Consider the following 17,115-nt stretch of genomic DNA (forward strand, 5'->3'; position numbering starts at 1 on the left):
TATGATATCACATACAACCCTGAGATTCTTTTTACTGCAGGCCAGGCAGAATTTCTACTTAGAAGTCTTGCAAAAAAATGTACTCAAGAAAGAAAAGATTTATATAAAACAAAGAAAGAAATATACATATACCGTGCAATTCAGCAATACTATTCAATAATAAATAACGTGCAAAGTATTTAAATAAGTCTTTATTAGGTTTATTCTTTACGTCCTGATGGTAGAGTGGTAGCAAAGAGCTGTCATCAGCTAATATACTTGGCTATTAAATTTAAAGTTTTGCTTGGCTCTGAGGTGCTTGGTACATCGTCTTCTATAACTTGGAGAATTGCTCCATGATAAGAATTGTCCATCCAGGAGTGTGGTCATTGGGTGTAGATTTTGGGGCATTGCTTTGTTCATGGGGCTGCATTACTCTGAACCTGCCTCGCAGCCTGGTTTTCTGCCTGCATGAACCCCCCCCTTTTCCAGGTGAAGAGGAATCATGAGCTGGTGCTCCAAGGGGTGTCCCACAGGCAAAGTAGGGTACAAAGAGTGATTGGGCCTTGGATAGTCGATCTCGAGTCCCTATCCTTGGAGCTCCTTGGAGGCCTTCACTCTCTTTATGCATGTTGTTAACCATCAGTGGTTTTTAATATTTATTCAAATACAAATGTATATTTTACCAACTGCATTCCAAAAGCATTTTATTTAAAAAAGAACAAAGTAAAGTTGGGAATGGTGCTAGACTCCCATCAGGAAGCCACTGTTACATTGGATTTAAATTTTATATTTAATTTGCTTGTCACATTAAAAGTTATATGCTACCATTATTGTGATTAATCATGTGTTAACTTCAGTCAGCTTCCTGGATAGCACGTCAAACTAAGCTTTTTACTATATCGTGGCATATGTGGCAACAAGTAAGTTATCCATTAAAAGCCCTTTTCAGTGGATGGAGTGGTATTCCAGCGGACCTGCTCCTTCTCCAGCATGTCAATCTCCTGCCTCTGGACTCTGAGTCCATTGGTGAAGGGAGGACCTGTGTTTGGCCAAGCACCTGCTGAAATCCAAGTCGAGCTCGGCTGTGAGCCACTGGAGAGCTGGCTGTTGCCTTGGGAAACGCCAGCGGTCATCTGTTTGGATGTGGCACATAAACTGGAATTGATCTACAGGATTGGCTGCTACCTTTCCTGTTGGCGGTTAGCACGCCATTACAGTGCCAGCAACCCAGTTTTGAATCTGGTGCTGTCTGTAAGGAGTTTATAGGTTCTCTCCGAGTCCGCATGGGTTTCCTCCGGTGCTCCTGTGTGCTCCCACCCTCCAAAACAATCGGGTTGTAGGTCAATTGGGTGGCACGGGTTCCGATAGCTAGAATCTGCTTTTATCATGATGTAAATTATTATTTATTTTAATTAAGAATAATTTAATTCTTATTGAATGGCAGAGAATATTCTAGGTATATGCCCCAATCCTATTGTTTTGGAGATGCACAAGATACTGCAGATGTCAGAATCTGAAGGAAAAATCCAACCTAATGGAGAAATTCAGCGAGTCAAGTTGCACCAGTGAGAGAGCGTGGACCATTCTTGACCTTCCACTGATGCTGCTCGACCTGCTGATTTCCTCCATGTTGTTGGCTTTTGTTCGGGCATAGGTTTTCTGTTCTCCCTGCTTCGCTCTTTATATTTGAGTCTGTATGACTGGTTTGCATTCCAATGCTCAGGGCCTTCCCATCAAACTTTTTGATATGAATCAGTATATAGTTGCAGGTTTTCTTGCATACAGCAGGTTGCTTCTTGGCAGTTTGCAATGTGAATGATTAAAAGTCCACGTAATTTGGTTGTTGTTGATTGTTGAGTAATCCTGTGTCTTATTTACTGTTTGCAGGAACCCAGTGCAGGTGGGTTTGACCCTTCCCAGCAATGAGAAAACCAGGACCTCAAAAAGGTGAGTGTTCGCAATGTGCTGCATGAAGCAAGATATTCTATAAACTCACCATGGTTGCAAAACATTGGCCAAACTTCAAGGTACGGTTTCAACAAGGAAATAATAGTATAATGCTCACAGCTAATTTGGGGATTGGTGGAATTGTCGCCATGTGCTGATGTATCAGTCAGCAGCCATTGGTCCACTGGGAAAACCGCCTTGTCCCTCTCTATTTAAGTTTTTGCTCGTGTTTCCTGATGCTGAATTTACAGCAGGACTGGAACATTCCAGACAATGCAAAGAACCTCATTACAAGAGGACAGGTAAAGTAATGGATGTCCACTACAGTCAAGAAAAGTCTAAGGTGATGCTTCGATACTGTGCCATGGGATCGTTGCACTGTCGCAGATGTGGCTTCTTAGATGAAACATTACACCAAGGCCCTGGTGCCATGGGATCTTTTCCAAGAGTGGATATCTTTTCCTTGAGAGTAATAGGATTATTCATGGTAACCTGACCAATGTTATCCCTCAGCCATTTGATTATGATTAAGTTTCTGATGACACAGGAATATAGAATCGTATAGAGACCTTTTGGCATGTTTGGCCTTCATAAATCAAATAATTAAGTATTGGAGTTGGGATGTTTTGGCAAAGTTGTACAAGACATGGGTGAGGCCGAATTTGGAGTATTGTATGCAGTTTTGGTCACCTTACTACAGAAAAAATATCAATAAGATTGGAAAAAAATGCATAAGAGATTTACAAGGATGTTGCCAAGACTTGCTAAACTGAGTTACAGGACAAGGTTAAACAAGTTAGGACTTTATTCCCTGGAGCACAGACAAATGAGGGGAGATTTGATAGAGGCATATAAAATTATGATGGGTTTATGATAAATGCCAGCAGGCTTTTTCTGCTGTGGGTATGTGAGATACAAACCAGAGGAAGTTCGTCACGTAGAGTGGTAGGAAAGTAGAATGAGCTGCCAGCTGAATCGGCAAATGCTACTGAATTTTGGCATTTAAGGAAAATTTGGACAGGTATATGGACAGGAGGGGTATGGTTCTAGTGTAGGTCAGTGGGACTAGGCAGAATAATAATTCGGCACAGACCAGAAGGTCCAAAGGGCCCATTTCTGTGAAGTAGTGTACTGTGGTTCTGTGGGAATCTGCTACTTATGAATTAATTACAACACAGACTGCATTTTAGAAGTTTGTCATTAGCTGTAAAATGTTCTGAGAGGGATGCAAAAAGTTGCTAGAGAAAAGCACATCTTTTGTTCTACCCAGTCCTTCAGGTAGCAAAGGCTAAAGGGGAACACATAGGCAAAATGAATCAATCTGGATGAGGGAGTCTTCAAAAAGTACCTGGGGTTTTAGGTCAACTGGGTGTAGTTGGGCGGCACCAGCTCGAGGGTCGATAGGGCCTGTTGCCATGCTGTATGTCTAAAATTTTTAAAAACAATTGATTCTGACCCAAAATATCAACCATTCTTTTTCTCTCACTGATGCTGCTCGACCCACCGAGTTCCTCCAGCAGACTGGTTTTTACTCTGGATTCCAGTGACTGCAGTCTCTTGTCTCTAGCGAAAGGGATCTATTCTGTGAAGATTTTGTCTTTTTTTTACATACATTAATGATAATCCAAAGGGATGGGAATTGAAGGAAGTGGGAAAGCCAAAAGATTATTGAAATAATGTTGAAGATGAAGGAACTTAGAAATGGGGTAAATCTTTGCGCGTAGTAGGTTCAGCTATTATTTTCAGTACATACTTAAAGGCAGCATGGTTAGCGTAGTGGTTAGCACAATACTCTAACGGCGCCAGCGGTTGGGACCCATGCTGTCTGTCAGGAGTTTGTACATTCTCCCCATGTCTGCATGAGTTTTCCCCGGGTGCACTGGTTTCCTCCCACTGTTCAAAACGTACTGGGAATTGTAGGTCAATTGGCTGGCACAGGCTCATGGGCCAAAAGGGCCTATTAGCATGCTGTATGTATAAATTAAAATAAAAAAAATAAAATTAGAAAAAATATATACTGAGCCAATAGTTTTATAAGAGGAGTGGTTGACTCAGCATGGTAGAAATGGTATCAGCATGGTATCTGCATCATGACTTCCTTATTTTATACTTGGTGCCCTGGGCAGCAAAGCTCAGCATTCATCTTCTTAGTCATCCCATCTTGCGTGGCCTCTTTTGAGGATCTGTGAAACTGAACCCCCAGGTCCCCCTGTGCATTAAAATTTTCACCTGTCTTCCTTTCATTCCCAACCCCCCCCCCCACCCACCTCCCCCCTTTCTCCCTACCCATCACACAACCCAACCACACCCTGTTCTCTCACAGCCCTCTCGTTCGTCGTGTCTTTCCCCCTACATCAGCCTGTTTCCACCCATGCCTTCCCACTCCAATGGAAGGACCCTCTTCAGACACGTGCTAATTCCCCATGGAAAGGTCTGGTTTAAATGCCAGTCCTCTTGAGATTTGAACTTGAGTCTTCCACTTGACCCAATGTTCTGATAAGGTAGATGCCTGCCACCATTTACTAGAATCCTTCATTGAAATGTTTTATGCTGTTGTTTTCCGCAGTGGTTGATGTACCATCAAAGTCTGCGCTTTGAGCACAGCTGTCAACAGGAGTATTAACACAATGCCATCCACTGTTTGAGACATTCTCTTGAACTTAAGGTATAAAAGGCCATCATTTTTTTTAATGTGTGTATATTTACAGACACATATACTGGGTTAGTTATGTTGTGCAAAGAGATGCAAATCCAGAAAACAGTCAAAACTGCTGATTTTTTTTGTCCATTCTGTCTTGATTAAAATCTTTGAGGAAATTCTCTGAGAAAGTAAATTTTATAAGCTTCATTCCTTACCTATCCCTTCCTGGAATCCCTAACCTCTGCAGTACCAATGGACGTTCTCCATTAAATGTGTAATTTATGACTGTGTCCATTCTAATGCCACCATTGGGAAAGGTCCCTGCACATCTACATGGAAGGTGAATAGATGGATGCACTTCTTAAGTTACATATGCAAATATCCTGGGAATGAAGAACCAATCCATTTTCTTTTCTTCTTTGTTCTAGTTGCAGATTGGAAAGATGGGAGAAGACAAAAGTACGGTCGGAGTGGTCGCCCATCCAATACTCCATCTCCATATCAAGGTAAGGCAGTGGTCTGATCTCAAGGGTGTAAGAAGCCAACGTAGACCTGAAGCCTTGTGTTGATTTTTGAACTATTTCATTGAGGGGCAAGTCTGTTTGTGGAATTGGATGTTATTGGAACTGCAGAAGAGTTGAGGTCCGGATAGAATGTTGAGGCAGGATTGAGGGGCAGGGTGGCCTAATTCTGTAGTTTTCTTGGGTTCTTTCATTGGCTTATGGCGAGGGAGGAAGAAGCAGCAGACTCCTTTGCCCACTACAGGATAGTTAAGAATAGATCAGTTTGACTGGGTAGCATTGGAGGACGAGGCTAACAGCCTTTCATTGAGCAGCGAGCATTCTCAGCAGTGCAGGACTCCACTTCTGACCTTGTTGGCCAGTTTACTACTGGGGTGTTTCGGAGGTGCTCGGAAACAGAATTTAAATAAAAGGCCCCAGGGTGGTAGTAGCAAACACCAGAGGACATCTGTACCAAGTGAAGAGAGGAGCATTGAGGGGAGATATCAGGTGCAAATTTTTATTTACACAGAGATTTATGGGTGCCTGGAATTCCTTGCCGGGGTGGTGGTGGAGGCTGAAACATTAGGGGCATTTAAGAGACTCTTAGGTACATGGATGAAAGAAAGATAGAGGGTTACGAGGTAGGGAGGTTTTAGTTATTTTGGGGGTGCAGAGGAATATATAGACTGGTACCACGTCAAGGGCTGAAGGGCCTGTACTGTCCTGTAGTGATCTATGTTGTATGTCCCTGAAGGTTTGATGGAGGCCAACATTTACTATGAAGCACACCATTAAAGAATTTCATGTAAAATGCTACCCATGTTGATTTCTTAACTTCAATGTTCAACTGATATAAACCATTGAGGGATGCAGACAATTTAAGAAGACACCTGGTGACATTGGGAAGGGGATTGGTGACTCTGGCTTGTATATGTTATGTTAAGTGCAGAGTGATGGAAGTCAGCCTTAGTAATTTAAAACATTGTCAACCACAGGGTGTGAGGCTTCAGCAAGAGGGCTGAAGAGTACTTCAGGTAAGAAGAAGCAAGGTCTTTGAGGCTTAGTGTGACGGAGCTGATGTTTGCTCCTTCTGCAAGATGTGGGACATTGGGAGACTTCCCGTGTCCCTGGGGACGACTCCTGCAAGAAGTGGGACATTGGGAGACTTCCAGTGTCCCTGGGGATGACTCCTGCAAGAAGTGGGACATCGGGAGACTTCCAGTGTCCCTGGGGGACGACTCATGCAAGAAGTGGGACATCGGGAGACTTCCAGCGTCCCTGGGGACGACTCCTGCAAGAAGTGGGACATCGTGAGACTTCTAGTGTCCCTGGGGACTACTCCTGCAAGATGTGCATCCAGCTGGAGCTCCTCAAGGAACACATTAAGAAATCGTAGTTGGATTTGGATACTCAGGATTATCCGAGAGGGGAAGAAAGTCATTGATTGCAGCTGTACGGATGTGGTCAAGCCTCAGGTACAGGCTACAGGGCGACCACTAGAAAGAATAGGGGGGCAGTAGGGTTAGCGAAGCAGTTAGCGCAATGCTGTTACAGTCCCAGCGACCCGTGTTGAAGTGCAGTGCTGTATGTAAGTAGTTTGTACATTCTTCCTGTGTCTGTGCAAGTTTCCTTCCACTATTCAAAAACGTACCAGGGTCTTATGTTAATTGGGCAGCATTGGGCTCATGGGCCGAAAGGGCCTGTTACCGTGTTGTGCTTTCCAAATTTAAAAAAATATATAATCAGGGAGAAAGCAGAGTTCCCTTGTTGCCATTCCCCTCGGTAACGAGAATACCAGTTAGGATACTGTTGGGAATAAGGCCTTTCAGAGGGCAGCTGCAGTAACCAGGTCATTGGCATCAGTACCATCATGTTCCAGTTCAAAGGAAGGAGAAAACTGGCCAAGTAAGAGTAAGATTCGCACTTTCCTCTCTCCTGTCCTATCCAATTGACACCTGTTGGTCTGTTATCCTCCTTCCTTTTTTCCCAGCCTTTTGATTCAGGTGTCTGTCTGCTTTTTAACTCATTCCTTGAGGAAGGGCTTAGATCTGGAATATCAGTTATCTAAATTTATCTCCTATGAACACTACAAGAATGGTTGAGTTCCTCCAGCATTTCTGTGTTATTAGTACATCACAGCATCTGTAGACTTTCGTGTTTCACTCCTGGCAAGGTAAGAGAACCTCGAATGATGAAAGTCATGAACTTAACTAATAGGAAAAGAAGATGTGTTTAAGGTTCAGGGAGCCTTTGGAGATGTATTGGACAATTGGTTCGTACTTTTGCTCTTCAAGGTTTACTTTCTGATGCATCAATGGGTCGTCAGGAAAAGCCCAAACGTAAGAGAAGTTTTGTTAGAATGTGTTGCACATGAATATTAGAAATCTGTAATGGTTTGGGGATTTGCTGGGGTTTTAGTTTCCTGTTTATCTGTACATTAATAAAAGAAGTGGTTTGGAATTGATTTTTGACCAGGCTTTTAGATGTAGTCTGACTTCATCTCATTCTCTAAGTAATGGGCCCCACAGTATCTTAAGAATGGAGACTATAGATCTCAAACCAATATGCTCTTGCATTTGTTCAATTATTTTAAAGTATGGCAAGAATTTCAATACGTAAAGTGTGAGTCAGATACCAAATATATTCAGATAATGATAGGCAAATGAGCATTGTACCTGTAAAAGGAATGGAGTGGCATTGAAAATCAGTTATGAACAGATGTACAGACTAGTCTTTTCTTTGGCTTGGCTTCGCGGACGAAGATTTATGGAGGGGGTAAAAAGTCCACGTCAGCTGCAGGCTCGTTTGTGGCTGACCAGTCCGATGCGGGACAGGCAGACACGATTGCAGCGGTTGCAAGGGAAAATTGGTTGGTTGGGGTTGGGTGTTGGGTTTTTCCTCCTTTGCCTTTTGTCAGTGAGGTGGGCTCTGCGGTCTTCTTCAAAGGAGGCTGCTGCCCGCCAAACTGTGAGGCGCCAAGATGCACGGTTTGAGGCGTTATCAGCCCACTGGCGGTGGTCAATGTGGCAGGCACCAAGAGATTTCTTTAGGCAGTCCTTGTACCTTTTCTTTGGTGCACCTCTGTCACGGTGGCCAGTGGAGAGCTCGCCATATAATACGATCTTGGGAAGGCGATGGTCCTCCATTCTGGAGACGTGACCCATCCAGCGCAGCTGGATCTTCAGCAGCGTGGACTCGATGCTGTCGACCTCTGCCATCTCGAGTACCTCGACGTTAGGGGTGTGAGCGCTCCAATGGATGTTGAGGATGGAGCGGAGACAACGCTGGTGGAAGCGTTCTAGGAGCCGTAGGTGGTGCCGGTAGAGGACCCATGATTCGGAGCCGAACAGGAGTGTGGGTATGACAACGGCTCTGTATACGCTTATCTTTGTGAGGTTTTTCAGTTGGTTGTTTTTCCAGACTCTTTTGTGTAGTCTTCCAAAGGCGCTATTTGCCTTGGCGAGTCTGTTGTCTATCTCATTGTCGATCCTTGCATCTGATGAAATGGTGCAGCCGAGATAGGTAAACTGGTTGACCGTTTTGAGTTTTGTGTGCCCGATGGAGATGTGGGGGGGCTGGTAGTCATGGTGGGGAGCTGGCTGATGGAGGACCTCAGTTTTCTTCAGGCTGACTTCCAGGCCAAACATTTTGGCAGTTTCCGCAAAGCAGGACGTCAAGCGCTGAAGAGCTGGCTCTGAATGGGCTTGTAATGAAAGAATATTTCTAGTAACCCCAGCTGACTGGTTTTATTGAATCATTGGGAGTCAGATGATTAGATCTTATAAAAACTTGGTGATTGAAGAGTAAAATTAACCCAGGAATGTCAGTGAGCATTGAGCCCTGAGGTTAGATTGCTTATCTTTCTGAATCCTGGCACCTGGAAAAGAATTTGCCTTGCAACTGCAGTTGGAGATGAATTTTTCATTCTCATGTGTGGGCACAATGGAACTTGCTGCCTGAGCTGTTTGGAATCTCTCTACCTGATTTTGATTTTCCTTTCAATGTATCATTTCATCATCTATTTTGTAATATTTAATATCTTCTGCTGCTTGTTCAATGCTCATTTTTCTGCCCTTTTCCCCCACATAAAGTTGATGTGTTCTGTAAATGTCCCTGAAGCAATTGGTTTGCTTTTTCTGCTTTTTCTTCCTAAACCCCCTCAGAAAGAAAGAAAACAAATTTATTTGTATAGCCCTGTTCACGAACTTGATCAATCCAATGAAGTCAGTCCATTGTTACGATGTGTAATCTGTGGCACCTATTTGCTGTACAGCAAGCTCCCAGAGTGCTCAAACTCTCGACATTATTTTTGAGTCTTGATTTACAGATGAGTATTGGTTGGGACACTGGGGAGAAGCTTTGCACTGTTTTAAAAGAGTGCCGTGCAATTTTCACACACACCAAGGAAAAAGATGAAGCCCTTGTTGCCCATTTTATAGCCCTTTTGGCCTACTTTATCCATCCTGACTACTCATCTCTTCATTGTCCCTGCCTCTCTCTCCCCCCCACCCCGGGTGGAAAGTGACAGTTTACGTTAAAAGTAATTTCTGCTGTTGTCACAATGAATAAATTTCTTTTCCCCACTTTATTAATAGGGCTTTTATAAAGCAAATCAGATGTGGTCTTGGTTCTTGTTTCTATCTCCATTGATCGAGCCTTTCTCACTAGTCCAACCTTCAACTCCTGTTCGCTTGACTCCCAAACACTTGGGTATAATTTTATTGCATAGTCAGAATCAGACCTCTTAGGATCAGACAGGGCCTGTGGGTGTGGGGAAGTTTCAAGGTTCAGATTTATTGTCAGAGTACATAGATGACATCACATAACCTTGAGATTCTTTTTCATGCAGATGAAGTCAAATTTACACTTATCAATAGAGCAAAAATAACTGTACTCATGAGAAATGCATATGCAAAAGGGAGAAATGGTCTATTATCAGGGGTAGCCAACTTTTATATTCTATGTGCCAATTTTTTCATGCACAAGTTCAGATGTACCATACAACTCTTGTACCCCCATTCAGTTCTCATAAAAATATGTTAATATAGACATATTTATCATTTTTACGTGATATATTGATTTAGTCGAGGCGGGATCATTGGTTACATTTAAGGAAAGACTGGATAGTTACATGGATGGGAGAGGACTGGAGGGGTATGGACCGGGTGCTGGTCAGTGGGACGAGGAGGGTGGGGATTTGTTACGGCATGGACTAGTAGGGCCGAACTGGCCTGTTCTGTGCTGTAAGTGGTTATATGGTTATTACTTGCCTTAATGAGACTTTTGAGTCTGTTTTGATTTTGCCAAGTTTTTAATGTCTGGAGTTAAATTAGTTACTGAGTTTAGCAGAGAATTCTTCAAATTTGAATCAGTCAATTGCGAATTGCGACCTTGTTTTGTTTTTAATCAATTTCATGGCTGAAAATGTTTCTTCACATCTGTACGTCATTCCGAAATAACAGATGTAACTTTGGGCAAATTTTCTTAGTTCTGGAAAATGTTCACAAGGTAATGATTGCCAAAAATTAATCACGTCAGAAGCTTTTGGGACTGAGGGAAGCTAATCAAATTTCATGTTCAATAATGAATTTGTTTTCAAGACGATAAGTTCCATTTGTATGTTACTGGGCATCTTCATAATTTTTTTGTTCACCGAGTGAAAATGGGTTTATAAATGCAAGCAGCAGTCTCCTTTGGTAAAATCACAAAAATGACTTTCAAATTACTCTTGAAATAACTTGATTTTTTTTTCAACATATTTTGTAAAATTGCCATTATCTTTAGCACATTCACTCGGCTCTTTTCAAGTGTGGAAACTGGCTCAAATCCTCATTATCTACAGTTTTAACTTCATCTTGAATGCATTGATATCATTTACTAAGCTAGGAAACAATTTGCTCTTGCCCTGGAGTTTCAAATTTAGATAATTGAGATGGCTGGTAACATCAACTAAAAATGCTAAATCAAATAGCCATTTGTTAACACATAAAAGGCCTCTTTCCTCAGGAAGATCATTTTTCTCTTCTAGAAAATTAGGAACAGTATTTTTCAGTTTCCAAAATCTATTCAGAACCTGTCATCTAGAAAGCCAATGAAGGATGAGATGGCCATATTCCAAATCTAACATTTCACAATATCCTCTGAATTCTCATCTGTTTAATCCTTTTGCTCTAATTTTATTCAGGCATTTCACAACCAGTAACGTAACTTGCTGCAAATTTAAAAGTTTTTCCACACAGTGACTCAGTGCATACTGCAGTAATATTTTAGTAAAGGTTTTCAAGCAAAGTTTTAGTACCAGTGGTTTTACTATGATTGATGGCCCTCTGTCAGAACAAACACCAATAAGTTTACTAGAATCTAGTTGTAGATTTTCTTTTCTTTTTAATATATTCTTAGTGATTTAAAAGAGAGAAATATTATAAGTCATATATTGAACAAAAAGTAATCATCAATAAATTTATGATAACTAAATAAAGTAATCTTTTCTAAGTGTAAAGAATAAAAGGAAAAACACAAATTGAAAAGATAAAAGAGAAAAAAAGGAGAAAAGAAAGGAAAAGGAAAGACACCCCCCCCCCACCCCGTACTAGTCCTACCCTCCCTCTAAACATGGTCATCAGCAAAAGAAAGAAAAAGTAAGGAATGAATTGAGTGTTGTAGATTTTCTAGGCATGATTTTACTTTGTCAAATATGTCTGATCCACTTGTTTTTTTTCCATGAAGCGACTCAAGACAGATAAGTTCTTCAAAGACACTAAAATCATCTTCATTTTCTTTTATAAAAATGCTTAACAGGGCTACAACACATGTCAGCAGATTTGTCAAAAGCTAAAGAAAAGAAACTACAAGCATGGACATGATCTTTCAGTTGCTCAGTTACATCGTGAGAGAGTTCTTCGGGGCATCTCGTAACTGTTTTGACAGAGCAATTTGGTCTACTTTCCTTTTGATATTTTTATCACCAAGACATCTTGCAAATATTTGGAGCCAAGGCTTAACAATTTTGTCTCCATTAGAAAAAGGCTTCCATTTTTTTGGTCAACGCTAAAGCAATTTTACTGGGTGCTTCTCCCATCACTAAACTATATATGGTCTTCTTTCGCTTTCTTCCTTTTTCTTAATCACACATTCTTTCCATAAATCAGACCCATGCACTAGCTTCAGTTTTCCTTCTATTTCAGTCTGATATTGTGTTTTATAGTGTCTATTAAGATCATGTCTTCTATTACGTGAGGAAGTGTTTTCACAAACAATTCACAACTGTTTTCCTGATGGACCTGCTATAAAGGAAAAATCATTTTCCCACTCTTCATTGAATTCACGCCTTCTATCATTTTCTGCTTTTCGTTTGCTTATTTTCTTTTGTGCTGTGCTGGGGAACTAAATGTATAAATAAGGCTTAATTTTTGAAAAAGTACAAAACTGCAAATGTTCACCAAGGATGAACAAAGCACAACTCCGTGGCGCACGAGTGTCAATTGTAAACTGGCTGGCAAATACCTGCAATGCTCCACTGCTGCAGATGTCTGGCACCGCAGGACCAAACAAGAATCAAAGATGTTTTGAACAGTTATGGAACGACTGTAGAACAAAAATCCTTCTTTTCTAGTTTGACTCATTGAACATTTAAAAAAAAATTTAAAACAGATTAATGAGAAAGATAACATTCGTCAAAAGATGTGCACGAAATAATAAGTAAAAACACAAAATGCTGGAGAAGCCCAGCAGGTCAAACAGTGACCTTTATGTAGCAGAAGCAGAAATACATGACCTATGTTTCGGGGTCCTGAAACATCAGTTCTGTATCTCTGCCTTTGCTACATAAAGGTCCCTGTTTGACCTGCTGAGTTTCTCCAGCATTTTTTGTTTTTACTTCAACCATGGTGTCTACAGAATTTTGTGATTTACTTCTTGCATGAAATAATAAAATCGCTAAAAAATAATTGCTACGTTTTAGATCTATTCTCAGTAAAACGCATTTCTAGCACTAAGCTACTTGAATTCCTGTTAGTGTATTTTTTCTACACTTTGGTTTTTGGTTAATACTTTTTGCATGATTAGGGTTACTTTATTATTATCACTGGGGTGCAATGTGCTACCTCTAATCATCCAATGCGCCACTTTTGGCGCATGTCCCACAGGTTTGCCATCCCTGGTCGATATGGATTTTAGTAAGGCACTGGGGAGGCACAGTTAGCGTAGCAGATAGAGCAATGCCTTTACAGCCCAAGCAATCAGCAGTGGGGTTTCAATCCCACGCTGTCTGTGAGGAATTTGTACGTTCTCCCTATGTGTGCGTGGGTTTTCCCCAGGGGCTCTTTTCCTCCCACTGTTAGAAACGTTGGGGGGGGGTGGGTGTGGGTTAATTGGGTGTAAATTGGGCAGCACGGACTCATGGGCCAAAATGGCCTGTTACCGCGCTGTATGTGTAAATTTAAATTTAAAATTTGACAAGGTTTCCCATGAGAGACTCATTCAGAAAGTCATGAGGCATCAGATCCATATAAAGCCTTGGCTGTGTGGATTAAAAATCGGCTTGCATGTAGAAAGCAGATAGTGTAGACATGAAGTATTCTACCTGGAGTGACTAATGGACCACCTCAAGGATCTGTTCTGGGACCTCTGGTCTTTGTGATTTTTATAAATGACCTCGATAAAGAATTGGAAGGATGGGTCAGTAAGTTTGTAGATGATACGAGGAGTTGTGGATGGTGCTGAAGGTTGTCGTAGATTACAAAACAATATAGACAGGATGCAGAAGTAAAACACAGAATTCTGCAGACACTGTAGTTGAAATAAAAACACAAAATGCTGGAGAAACTCAGCAGGTCAAGCCCAAAACGTCAGTTATGTATCTCTACCTTTGCTACATAAAGGATACAGTTTGACCTGTTGAGTTTCTCCAGCATTTTGTGTTTTTACTAGACAGAGTTGAGTGGAAAATTGGCAGATGGAGTTCAATCTGGATAAGTATGAGATGATGCATTTTGGAAGCTGAGTAGAGGGTTAATGGTCGAATACTTAAACAGTGTGGAGGAACAGAGGGACCTTGGAGTCCAAATCCATGCATCTCTCAAGGTTGCTGTGTAGGTTGACGGATGTTGGGCTTCATTAATAGGGGGTTGATTTCAAGAGTCAAGAGATCATATCGCCAGTATACAAATCTTTGGTGAGTCCAGTGTATTGTGTTCAGTTCTGGTCACCTCATTATAGGAAGGATGTGGAAACATCCTTATAGAGATGGTGCAGAGGAGATTTACCAGGATGTTGCCTGGATTGGAAAATAAGACTCAAGAGGCAAGATTAGCAGAGCTTGGATTTTTCTCTTTGGAGTATAAAAGGATGAGAAGAGACATAGAAACATAGAAGATAGGAGCACGATATAGATCTACAAGATTCTAAGAAGCATAGATAAGGTGGGCAGTCAGTGCCTGTTTCCCAGGGAGGGAGTAACAAATACCAAAGGATAGCTGTACAACGTGAAGAGAGGAAAGTTTAGGGGAGACATTTTGGTAAGATTTTTACCCTGGAATGCCTTACTTGGGGGGGAGGGGGGGTGGTGGTGGTGGAGGCTGAAACATAAGGGACATTTAAGAGACTGTTAGACAAGCACATGGATGGATGAAAGAAAAATAGGAGGTTATGAGGTATGAATGGCTTAATTTGTTTTTGGTAGGAATATATAGGTTGGGACAACATCAAGGGTTGAAGGGCCTGTACTGTTGTGAAGTGTTTTATGTTCTACGTTAAATATTAACAAGAAATGAAAACAAATTGTGTAATACAGAAATAAATATTCAATAATAAATAATGTGCACAAGTAAGAGTCCTTAAATAACTCCCTGATTGAGTTTGTTGTTGTTTTTTAAAAAAAAATTATAATTTTTTATTTTTCACACTATGAACCATATCAACCAAAATATGTACAAACGTTTCTCATTAAATTTACACAGTGGTCTTTTCTCCCCTTTTTTTGCCCCCTTTCCCTCCCTCCCTCTCCTCTACCCACCCCCCTCCAAAACCCATAAATATTCAACATATACAATACAATAAAACCATAAAACAATATCTTCACACAAAGGAAAATAAACGAAAAATGCATCATCTATTTATTACACACTGAATCTAGTCGTTTTGTAAGTTATAATTTTCATTCTCATTTTAGGGGATGGAGGTCGTAGGCAAGCTCTCTCTGATATGTTCCATGTATGGTTCCCAAATTTGTTCAAACATTGTGACTTTTTAAAAAATTATATGTTTTTTTTTTCCAATGGAATACATTTATTCATTTCCATGTACCATTGCTGTATACTCATGCTCTCTTCCATTTTCCAAGTTGACAATACATTTTTTTGCTATCGCTAAGGCTATCATAATGAATATTTTTTGCACTTTATCCAATTTGAGGCCTAATTCTCTACTTCTTATGTTACTTAAAAGAAAGATCTTTGGTTTTTTTGGTATGTTATTTTTTGTAATTTTATTTGTATCTGATTGAATTCTTCCCAAAATGTATTTACTTTCGTACATGCCCAAGTTGCACGTAATGTTGTTCCCATTTCCTTCTTACAGTGAAAACATCTATCCGATAACGTTGAATCCCATTTTTTTAATTTTTGAGGAGTAATATATACCCTGTGTAACCAATTCTACTGTATCATGCGTAACCTTGTGTTTATTGTATTCTTCATAGTTCCAGAACATACCTTTTCCCATACTTCATTTTTTTATCTTTATGTTTAGATCCTTTTCCCACTTCTGCTTAGGTTTATAGTTTATTTCATTTTCCTATCTTGCAGCTTAATGTACATATTGGTTATAAATCTTTTAATTATCATTGTGTCTGTAATCACGTATTCAAAGCTGCTTCCTTCAGGTAATCTCAAGCTGTTTCCCAATTTATCCTTTAAATAAGCTTTCAATTGATGATATGCAAATATTGTACCATGAGTTATTCCATATTTGTACTTCAACTGTTCAAATGTTAATAAATTATTTCCCAAAAAACAATATTCTATTCTTTTGATTCCTTTTCCCTCCCATTCTCTCATGGAAAGGTTGTCTATTGTAAAAGGGATTAGCAGATTTTACATTAATAATAATTTTGTTATTTGATCATTCGTTTTTTTTTCTAAGTGGATCTTCTTCCTTGTATTAAATAAATGATGCAGTACTGGTGAGTTTTTATATTGCACCAGCTTTTCATCCCACTTATAAAATATATGTTCCGGTACCTTTTTCCCTATTTTATCTAGTTCTATCTTAGTCCAGTCTGGTTTTTCCCTTGTCTGGTAAAAATCTGATAAATACCTTAATTGTGTGGCTTTATAATAATTTCTAAAATTTGGTAACTGCAAACCACCTTGATTATACCTCTCTGCTAATTTATCTAACACTACCCTTGGATTTCTCCCTTTGCACAAGAATTTCCTTATTATTCTCTTGAGTTCCTTAAATAATTTTTCTGTTAAAGGAATTGGTAACGTTTGAAATAAGTATTGTATCCTTGGGAACACGTTCATTTTAATGCAGTTTACCCTCCCTATCAACATTAGTGGTAATTCTTTCCAATGTTCTAAGTTTTCCTGCAATTTCTTTATTAGTGGCTGATAATTTAGTTTGTACAAGTGGCTTAAGTTATTAACTAACCTGATCCCTAGGTATCGGAATTGCTTATGCTTGCCATTTAAATGGTGATTCTTTTTAAAATTCTGTACAGTCTGCATTACTCATTGGCATCACTTCACTTTTATTTGTGTTGATCTTGTACCCGATATTTCTCTATATTCCTTCAATTTTTTATGTAATTCTTTTACTGATACCTCTGGTTCTGTTAGGTATACTATGATGTCATCTGCAAATAAGCTGATTTTGTACTCCTCCTCCTTTATTTTTATCCCTTTTATTTTATTTTCTATTCTTATCAGTTCTGCCAAAGGTTTTATTGCTAAGGCGAACATTGAGGGGGATAATGGACATCCCTGTCTAGTTGACCTACTTAATTTAAAGTGATTTGATACATATCCATTTTCTGTTATG

The 17,115-nt window shown here is 40.1% G+C and overlaps 1 protein-coding gene across 5 annotated transcripts in view; it reads left to right on the forward strand.

Annotated features, from left to right (window-relative positions):
• Window positions 1-17,115, forward strand: part of LOC138741297 (polycomb protein SCMH1-like) — a 154,697-nt gene that overhangs the window by 38,833 nt on the left and 98,749 nt on the right. For 3 of the 5 annotated variants that reach the window (XM_069895138.1, XM_069895140.1, XM_069895139.1), the window contains exons 3-4: window positions 1,870-1,929; window positions 4,999-5,076. In XM_069895138.1, the coding sequence (XP_069751239.1) occupies window positions 1,905-1,929; window positions 4,999-5,076 (103 nt within the window). In that variant the 5' untranslated portion in view covers window positions 1,870-1,904. Of the gene's footprint in view, window positions 1-1,869; window positions 1,930-4,495; window positions 4,595-4,996; window positions 5,077-17,115 lie in introns of those variants that run through there. The other 2 variants (XM_069895141.1, XM_069895142.1) reach the window with 2 other exon arrangements.

Source organism: Narcine bancroftii, chromosome 8 (assembly GCF_036971445.1).
Source record: "Narcine bancroftii isolate sNarBan1 chromosome 8, sNarBan1.hap1, whole genome shotgun sequence".
Lineage (NCBI taxonomy): Eukaryota > Metazoa > Chordata > Chondrichthyes > Torpediniformes > Narcinidae > Narcine > Narcine bancroftii.